This window comes from Cervus canadensis, chromosome 27 (assembly GCF_019320065.1).
Source record: "Cervus canadensis isolate Bull #8, Minnesota chromosome 27, ASM1932006v1, whole genome shotgun sequence".
NCBI lineage: Eukaryota > Metazoa > Chordata > Mammalia > Artiodactyla > Cervidae > Cervus > Cervus canadensis.
The window spans coordinates 3,931,173-3,941,666 of record NC_057412.1 but is presented as its reverse complement, the minus strand read 5'-3'; the positions used below and the strand labels follow the sequence as shown (position 1 = coordinate 3,941,666).

The following is a 10,494-nucleotide window of genomic DNA, read 5'->3' as shown; positions in this document are numbered from 1 at the left end:
GAACCATTTCTAAAGGACAAAGGATCCAGAATGATGATGTCCCCACACTCCAAATCTGGGGCAATTACAGCATGAAAGTTAATAATATTATTAATGAAAAAATAATATTAGTGGATGGTAACACATTGAATAAAATAAGAATCCTCAAGCCCACATTGGTATAGTTTTTGATAACAATAAATAAGCACACAAAATTTACGGGGAGAAGAGAAATTTTTTTCTTACAATAGATTGCCAAACAATAAATGCAGAAGGATGTATAAAATTTAAAAATTGTGAATGGATCCTAAGACAGTAGATGAAAAGTTGATAAGGAATAGACTATTTGCATATTGTGTCAAAGTTTCAACACGAATTAATTATTAATTACAAAGAGAAAAATAGCAAATTTGCAGTGAAGAAACTTGTAGGAAGCTACTTCATCAAGTGATCAAGGTAACCAAACAACCAAATTTGCATGAATCATCATAAAGTGTCTCCTTATTCAATGCACTGAAAAGGATTCAGCATCACTTAGCATCATTCATGTATCACTTGATACATCATTTGTATCAAAAAATGCTAAGTATGAATCTAATCATGAGGAAAGTTGGATAAGCCAAAATCAATGGATATATATCTTATTATAAGCTATCTCTTATTTTGGGTCCTTGGAAAGAAATGAGTCTTTGGAAAATCATTTATTAATATAACACATTAATTGGCATAAAATAAGAGACTATTAAAGGTCTGCATAGTCAAAGCTATGGTTTTTCCAGTAGTCATGGATGGATATGAGAGTTGGACCATAAAGAAGGCTGAGCGCTGAAGAATTGATGCTTTTGAACTGTGTTGTTGGAGAAGACTCTTGAGAGTCCCTTGGACTGCAAGGAGATCAACCTGTCAATTCTAAAGGAAATCAACACTGAATGATCATTGGAAGGACTGATGCTGAAGCTGAGACTCCAATACTTTGGCCACCTGATGCAAAGATCCAACTTATCGGGAAAGACCCTGATGCTGGGAAAGATTGAAGACCAAAGGAAAAGGGAGCAGCAGAGGATGAGCTGGTTAGATAGCATCACAGACTCAGTGGACATGAGTTTGGACAACCTCCGGGAGGTAGTGAAGGACAGAGGAGCCTGGCACACTGCAGTGCATGGGGGCGCAAAGAGTCAGACACGTCTTAGCAACTGAACAACAAAAATATATTTAACTCTTGAGAGTCAGAATTATGTTTTACTTATCTCTGTCCCCATATTTTAAGACAGTGTGTGGTGTTGTAGGTTCTTGATGAGCGTCTACTGAATGAGTGTCTCAGTCCAGAGATTGTGGCAGGTTTTTACATTCACCCAGTTTTAAACAGAGTGACCAGAGCCCAATAACTTCATACATACCTAAAGGAACCTTGTATCAGACTATACAATATTTTGCACCTATAAAGCAGAGATTTAACAAGTCAATGGACAATTATTGAGCATCTTTTCTGAGACAAGTAGGGGTACAATAAATACTTCATGCATGAATGAATGAGCTTTAATTCAAACAGAGCAGAGTTTTCTCAGGAAGCATTTTCTAAGTGCAGATCACATATCATTTCAAGGGTTTTTGATGGCAACTATCATTCCAAAGAATAAATACTTCATTTTTAATATGCCTACATATACAATCAGAAGTGAAGAAGGTGGGAAAAATAAAACCCATCAATCAAATAAGGAAAAAAGTATTATGTGATTTTAGTTGTTGGCTTGCCTTTATTGACCAAATCTTAGGAAGTCTTTAAAACAGTTTCATAACTCATTCCACTTAAGGAAATTTTTCCAACAGCTTATGGGGTTTAAATCTCTCTATAATGAGTTCTATAAACAGCAGGAAAAGAGGAAGAAGCTAAATGGAATTGTGTCAATAATGAAAGGAGGAAAGAATTTTCTTTTAACATTCAACAGCTAAGAAAATTTCCTATATATCATCAGCATAGAGAAACACTAACAATAGCAGTATACAGACTATACAACCGACTCTTGAATAAAGTGGGTTTGAACTTCGAAAGTCCACTTATATGCAGATGTTTTTTAGTAGTAAGCACTACAATGCTACACACACCACAGTTGGTTGAATCCATGGATGAAGAGAAATCTCAGATAGAAAGGGCTGAACATAAATTATACATGGATTAACCTCCCACACTGTTCAAGGGTCATCTGTATTCTGATTAAATTTAGGACATTTTAAAGAATTTTTTTTAAAATTGAAAATCTCAACATAAAGGGACAAAATTGTTAGGCATCACCCTATCCGGGTGTACAGTCTGAAATCAGAATAAGATGTGACTGAAGTCCACCCTCACAGGTTGAAACTGGTTGATGAGCGCAAAACAAAAAAGCACAATAAAATAAACAACCAGAACAAAAATGTTTGTGCTGAATGAATTGGATTTATTGTGATGAACAGCAAGACCCCTTCCTGCTCACACATTTAATAGTAATGCATTGACATTGATGTAGAATTTAGTGATACATGGGCAGAGCCACCATAAGAGACAGACTGTCTGTGTCATTAGTAAAATTCAAGTATGTTAGAGAAATACAAAATCTTGCTTTGGTTGTAGATGAGTATCAGCTCAGCATTTGATGCCTGGGTGACTTGTTCAGCAATGTCAAAGATCAGGATCTCAGCAAGAAGACTGCAAAAACATGGAAGATGTATCTCTCTCAAGTGTTTCTGGAGGCAGGAAGACAGTCATTGTTTTTCAGGGTGCTCTGCACACAGAGAATTGAGGGCGAATCCCGTAGTCATCTGGAGTCATGATCCATCAGTAGGTGCTGTAGCCAAAGCCGGAGCCAGAGCCCCATGGCCTATAAAAGCTGCCCCCATAGCCACAGCCCAGGTTGCTAAAGTTGCTGCCACCAAAACCGTAGCCCAGGGAGCTGTAGCCATTGCATCCATAACCATAATTCAGGGGAGAGCCAAGGGGCACGACGCAGTTCAGGGGGGTGGCTCTGAAGGTCCTGTGGAAATTGGTCCCATAGGAAGGATAGCCTGGGAAGTAGCTTCCACAGCAGAAGAAACGAGTCATGGTGGCAGGAATTGAGAAAGATTTGGATAGATTGCGAAGAGCAAGTTACCCAAGAAGGAATGAAGTTCTCGTCCAGCACGCGGCCTTTTATACCTCAAGTTGGTGGGCATGACATGCTTGCCTAGACATCTTGCCATAAATTTGCATATATAATTCTATTATTGCTAATAAAATGCATATAAAGCAACCCACAGACTCTTTGCCCACATTTTTGTTGGCTTTTCTATTTACAAAGGAATGTGTTGTATCTTCAAAGTCAGTGCCTTCCTTGTCACGCAATTGAATTCTTTTCATCAGTGTCCCCTGGTTTAACAACTGTTCTGATTGCATTCTGTGAGGCTTTTTAAATTCTCTGATTATAGACTCCTCCCAACTGACACAGTTAAACTAAAAAAAGCTTTGCCAATACTGTAAACACTTCTATAGCTTCTTGAAATTATCTCCATATGTCATTCAAAAACATTGGTATATTAATGGGTATGGGGTTTCTTCTGTAATAAGAAAATTATTTGTAACTAGAGGTGGTGATTGCATCACCACTGAGTTATTCACTTTAAAAATGGCTTATCTTGTGTTTACATTTTGTAGCATTGAAACTTATAGATCACCATATGTAAAACAGATAGCTGATGGGAAGTTGCTGTAACACACGGGGAGCTCAACATGGGCTTCCCTGGTGGCTCAGGCAGTAAAGAATCGGCCTGCAATGCAGGAGACCCAGGTTCGATCCCTGGGTAGGGAAGAACCCCTGGAGAAGGAAATTGCAACCCACTCCAGCATTCTTGCCTAGAGAATTCCACGGACAGAGGAGCCTGGCAGTCTATAGTCCAAGGGGTCACAAAGAGTCGGACACCACTGAGTGACTAACACTAACACTTTAGAAGGGGAGGGATGAGGGGAAGGGAGGTTCAACAGGGAGGGGATGTATGCATACTTATGGCTGATTTATGTTGCTGTACGGCAGAAACCAACACAACATTGGAAAACAATTATCCCCCAATTAAAATGTCTTGCTTTATGTTATGTGAACTTCATCTCAGATTTTTAAAATTTTAAAACATTGCTACAGAAATCCATCAGAACAAGACTTTTTACAGAAACTGAAAGAACACTAAATAATAGGAGAGCTATGGATAAAGTGGCTGTAACTTCCGTTTATGAGCATTATCCTTGTTAACATGTTTTCTTTTCATGGGGAACACACAATCTTCAATTGTAAATCATGTTGAACATTGCCAAGCTGTCTTGTTGTGAAGTTGCCACACTCGAGCTGAGTGGAATGGTGCCCAATTTAAAGTCGTGTTATACCATGCTTGGTTCTTATTCACTTCCAGTAAAACAAGCTTGGATACCATGATCTATTATGTAATACCAGTTGTATTTTAAGATGTAGCACTTACTTCTGCTCCCACTTTGCAGAAGTATGGCCACTTCTCATGACAAAAGTAAACCAGAAAGAATTTGAGATCAGCAAAACTAAGTCTATTCTAATTCAAATGTTCAGGAAAGAATTGGTTTTTATAAGGTCTAGATTCTCTGAAAGTAGATAAAGAAAACATCCTGGATACCAACTCCTTTTGCATATTCTCCCCTTAATAGACAACTATAGAGCCCAAAGAGCAAAACTAATCATTCCAGACATTTTCTCTATTAAAACTTCTCTTCTCTCAGGTTCCCTGACAGAAGAACTTCCTACAAATCATATTAATTAATTTTGGACTCTTTTTTAATTCTAAAAATTGACTGCATGTTATGAGAATTTATAGTCAGAATCAAAAAGATAAGGGCTATTTTCAAATTCAATTTTTATTTTTTTTCAAATTCAATTTTTAACAAAAGGAATAAATAGAAATAGAGATTATATTCACAAGAGTCCAAATGGTATAAATTCTTCATAAGCTAATCTGAGAAAACTGGGAAATATGTCTGTGGGTTGGAGATGACAAAGGTGACTGCTTTCATTAAATTTTGACAATTTTGTGGTTGCTTGAAATTTTTAACTGCTGATTCTACCATGTAATGACATGTGTAGATGTGAGAGCTGGACCATAAAGAAGATTGAGTGCCCAAGAATTGATGCTTTTGAATTGTGCTGCTGGAGAAGACTCTCGAGAGTTTCTTGAACAGCAAGGAGATCAAACAAGTCAATCCTAAAGGAAATCAACCCTGAATATTCATTGGAAGGACTGATGCTGAAGCTGAAGCTCCAATACTTCAGCCACCTGATGCAAAGAGCCAACTCAATGGAAAAGACGCTGATGGTGGGAAAGATGGAGGGCAAGGGGAGAAAGAGACGACAGAGGATGGGATGGTTGGATGGCATCACCAATTCAATGGACATGAGTTTGAGGAAACTCTGGGAGACCATGAAGGACACAGAAGCCTGGCATGCTGCAGTCCATGGGGTCTCAAAGAGTCGGGCACAACTTAGCAACTGAACAACAAAACCATGCAGTGACATTTGAATCTGTAATTTGGATCTACTGCTCAGTTCAGTTCAGTTCAGTCACTCAGTCGTGTCTGACTCTTTGCGACCCCATGAATCGCAGCACACAAGGCTTCCCTGTCCATCACCAACTCCTAGAGCTCACTCAAACTCATGCCCATCGAGTCAGTGATGCCATCCAGCCATCTCATCCTCTGTCGCCCCCTTCTCCTCCTGCCCCCAATCCCTCCCAGCATCAGGGTCTTTTCCAATGAGTCAACTCTTTGCATGAGGTGGCCAAAGTATTGTAGTTTCAGCTTCAGCATCAGTCCTTCCAATGAACACCCAGGACCGATCTCCTTTAGGATGGACTGGTTGGATCTCCTTGCAGCCCAAGGTACTCTCAAGAGTCTTCTCCAACACCACAGTTCAAAAGCATCAAGTTTTCAGCGCTCAGCTTTCTTCACAGTCCAACTCTCACATCCATACATGACCACTGGAAAAACCATAGCCTTGACTAGACGGACCTTTGTTGGCAAAGTAATGTCTCTGCTTTTTAATATGTTATAGTGGTATTTCAATTAGTCTGAACGACCGGACTGGAGTTGGGGTCTCAAATGTAAACAGGCAGAACACCCTAAAGAACTTGTTTGAAATTCAGATTTCCAGAGCAATCCTTTCCCACTACCACCATAAGGTCCTTAAAATCTATATTTCTAATGAGTATGTAACGTGAGTCTCATAAATAAATCATCCTGATAAATTCTGGACCTTTCTTTCATGAGATCTGAAAGAATCTGTCTTTGCTTGGCTGAGTGAAATTGCCCTGAGCTGCTTCTCTCGCTTTGACGAGTGTGTTCAGTGTCAGTCACAGGTGGCCTATTTCCTTTCTCTCTGGGTGATAGAGATAATTAAGGAAAAAACCTTAGTTCGTCTTTTCTGTTCTCCTGTGCTTTGATACTTTTCTTAGGACACACCTGAATGGAAATGGAAGTAATAGCAATGTGTGCAGGCATCTTTTGCCAGGTGGTACTATCCACCTAGGTGGGCCTCTGAATTAGTTACCCCCAATTAAAAAAAAAAAAAGCTCTACAGCATGTTTCTTTTACCTTCCTGTCCCCTTTTAGACTTTCCCAGAGAAAACACATCAGCCATGTGTTTGACTGTTATTCAATATTTTTATTTTAAATGTTAGTAATAACAAATATTTATGCATGGTTCTCTCGGTGCCAGGTTCTGCTGAAATCCTGGACGTGGGTAACATAGTAAGAAGACTTACTATGCACTTTTCTAAGTACTTGTGCTCAGTTGCGTGCAACTCCTTGCGACCCTTTGGACTGTGGCCCACCAGGCTCCTCTTCCCATGGAATTTTTCAGGCAAGAATATAGGGGTGGGTTGCCATTTTCTTCTCCAGGGGATCTTCCCAACCCAGGGATCAAATGCACATCTCCTGTGTCTTCTGCATTGACAGGAGACAATACACATATGACAAAGTTCACCCTTTTAAAGTATATAACTTGGTGATTTTTATATTCACAGAGTTGTTAGCCACCATCACTATTTAATTTCAGGACAAATTCATCACCTCAAAAAAGAAACCCCATAACCATTAAAAGTCACTCTCCATTCATAACCACTAATCTAACTTCTGTCTCTATGATTTGCCTATTCTGAACATTTCAAATAAATTTAAGCCTACTATTTACAGGCTTTTGGGTCTGGCTATTTTCTGTCAGCATAATCTTTTCAAGGTTCATCTATACTGTAGCATGAATCAGTATTTAATTTTTTGTTATTGTCAAGTAGCATTTCATTAAATGGATAGGCCATAGTCTTCTTAATTCCTCAGTAGATGGACATTTCATGCTATTCATGGGGCTCTCAAGACAAGAATGCTGAAGTGGTTTCCATTCCCTTCTCCAGTGGACCATCTTTTGTCAGAACTCTCCACCATGACATGTTGGTCTTGGGTGACCCTACAAGGCATGACTCATAGTTTCATTGAGTTAGACAAGGCTGTGATTCATGTGAACATTTTGGTTAGTTTTCTGTGATTGTGGTTTTTATTCTGTCTGCCTTCTGATGGAGGAGGATAAGAGGTTTGTGCAAGCTTCCTGATAGGAGGGACTGACTTTGGGGAAAACTCAGTCTTGCTCTGGTGGGCAAGGCCATGCTCAGTAAATCTTTAATCCAATTTTCTGCTGATGGGTGGGGCTGTGTTCACTCCCTGTAGTTTGGCCTGAGGCCAAACATAGCAGGGATAAGGCTCCTCTAAAAGGACTTATGCCAGCACACCATGCCTCCCAGGACAGCTGCTGTCAGTGCCCCTGAACACAGAGCAGGCCACTGTCAACTCACGCCTCCATGGGAGACTCCCAAACACACACACACACAAGTCTGGCTCAGCCTCTTGTGGGGTCACTGCTCCTTTCTCCTGGATTCTGGTGCACACAAGGCTTTGTTTGTGCCCTGCAAGAGTCTCTGTTTCCCCAGTCCTATGGAAGTTCTGTAATCAAATTCCACTGACTTTCAAAGTCAGATTCCCTGGAGATTCCCAGTCCCATTGCCAGATCACCAGGTTGGGAAGTCTGTTGGGAGGTCTAGAATTTTCACAACACTGTGAGAACTTTTTTGATATCATTGTTCTCCAATTTGTGGATCACCCACCAGGCAGCTCTGTAGTGGGGCTAATGGCAACCTCAGCGGAACCAGAGATCAAATTGTCAATACCCACTGGATCATAGAAAAAGCAAGAGAATGCCAGAAAAACACCCACTTCTGCTTCACTGACTATGCTAAAGCCTTTGTTTGGCACACAACATACTGCAGAAAATTCTTCAAGAAATGGGAATACCAGACTATCTGACCTTCCTCCTAAGAAACCTGTATGCAGGTCAAGAAGCAACAGTTAGAAGTGGACATGGAACAACAGACTGGTTCAAAATTGGGAAGGAGTATGTCAAGGCTGTATATTATCACCCTGCTTATTTAACTTCTATGCAGAGTACATCATGCTAAATGCCCGACTGGATGAAACACAAACTGGAATCAAGATTGCCAAGAGAAATATCAATAACCTTTGATATGTAGATGACACTACCCTAATGATAGAAAGTGATGAGGAACTAAAGAGCCTGTTGATGAAGGTGAAAGAGGAGAGTGAAAAAGCTGGCTTAAAACTCAACATTCAAAAAACTAAGATCATGGCATCTTGTCCTATCACTTCATGGCAAATAGATGGGTAAACAATGGAAACAGTGGCAGACTTTATTTTCTTGGTTTCCAAAAATCACTGCAGATGGTGACTGCAGCCATGAAATTGAAAATCACTTGCTGTTTGGAAGAAAAGTAAAGTTGGTCATAGCTTTAATATGTCTTTGTTAGTCATAGCTTTAATACGTCTCTGATAGATAGCATATTAAAAAGCAGAGACAGAAAAATCATGGAGGAGGGAACTAAGATGGCGGAGGAATACGACAGGGAGGTCACTTTCTCCCCCACATATTCATCGAAAGATCATTTGAATGCTGAGCAAACGCCACAAAACAACTTCTGATCACTAGCAGAGGACATCAGACACCAAGAAAAGCAGCCCATTGTCTTCGAAAGGAGGTAGGACAAAATATAAAAGATAAAAAGAGAGACAAGAGAGCTAGGGACGGAGACCCATCCCGGGAAGGGAGTCTTAATAGAGGAAGTTTCCAAACACCAGGAAACCCTCTCACTGGCGGGTCTGGGGGAAGTTTTTGAATCTTGGAGGGCAACCTAACTGGGAGAGAAAATAAATAAAACCCACAGATTACATGCCTAAAAACAACTCCCAGCAGAAAAGTACCCCAGATGCTCGCATTCGCCACCAGCAAGTGGGGGCTGAACGGAGAGGAGCGGGCAGCATTGCTTAGGGTAAGGACCAGGCCTGAATGCCCTGAGGCAATCGGAGGGAGCTAATGTGAGATAGCAACTTAACCTGTGGGATAGCAAGAGAGAGAGAATTAACCTGGGAAAAGCCCTAAATTTAGGCACTACCCGCCCGTTCCCAGAATGAAGGACTGAGCAAATACCAGAGAAGAGCTAGCTGGCGGTGGACCAGCCCATCCCCCGCAGGAGGCAGGAGGTGGGGGGGGAGGGGAAAGGGGCAAACTTGGCCCCAGAGATGGCACCCCCTACCAAATGGCAAACAGGCTTCCAGTCTCTAACCAAAGACTTCCTGAGGTTCTGGATGGTTGACATCTGCCGGGAGGGTCGCAGCCAGAAATCAGCTTCCCAGAACAGACACAAGGTGCACCCGAGCTGCGCACATGGAAACTGAGGCTGGGACCATGGAGGGAATAAGGCACACCACACCCGGGGAGAGTGTGCTCCTCAAGCTCCTGGCTGCCTGAGCTGCTCAGGCAGGGAAGGCACAAAACGCAGGCCCAAATGAGTCTGTGCTTTTGTGGGGTACCCGAAAACCTGAATCTGAGTGGCTTAGGCCTGGGAAGTGCACGCAACTCAGGGCCCACTCCCTGGAGACCAGCCTGAAGCCTGAGCAGTGTAGACGGGGGAAGCACACACGCTGCAAGCGGGGGCAAATTCCAGTGTGGCCGTAATACTGCAAGTGCTCCCCACACACGCCAGTGACAGTTGTCTGCAGCGCCCCTCCCTCCCCACCCACTCCCCCCTCCAGCACCACTGAATAAGCGAACCTAAACGAGAGACCACCTTAGCCTGCTTGTGTCGGGGCAGAAATTAGACACTGAAGAGACCTGCAAACAGAAGCCAAATAAACAAAGGGAACCACTTCAGAAGTGGCCGGTGCAACAGATTAAAATCCCTGTAGTTAACACTGACTACACTGGAAGGGGCCTATAGATATCGAGAAGTGTAAGCTCGAACAAGGAGCTATCTGAAACTGAACTGAACCCACACTGCCCGCAACAGCTCCAGAGAAATTCCTAGATATATTTTTACTATTATTATTTTTTTCAATTAAAAAAATTTTTTCTCTTTCTTTTTTTTCTTTCTTTTTTTTAA

General features: G+C 41.5%; 1 protein-coding gene across 1 annotated transcript; it reads right to left on the bottom strand.

Annotated features, from left to right (window-relative positions):
- Window positions 1-2,417: 2,417 nt before the first annotated feature.
- On the bottom strand, window positions 2,418-3,093 carry LOC122428945 (keratin-associated protein 7-1). Its single transcript, XM_043449106.1, has one exon. The coding sequence runs from the start codon at window positions 3,053-3,055 to the stop codon at window positions 2,792-2,794; it is 264 nt and encodes an 87-aa protein (XP_043305041.1). The 5' UTR covers window positions 3,056-3,093; the 3' UTR covers window positions 2,418-2,791.
- Between the last annotated feature and the right edge of the window lie 7,401 nt (window positions 3,094-10,494).

Coding starts and splice junctions, on each gene's coding strand:
- LOC122428945 (XM_043449106.1), bottom strand. CDS start 3,055: ATGACTCGTTTCTTCTGCTGTGGAAGCTACTTCCCAGGCTATCCTTCC.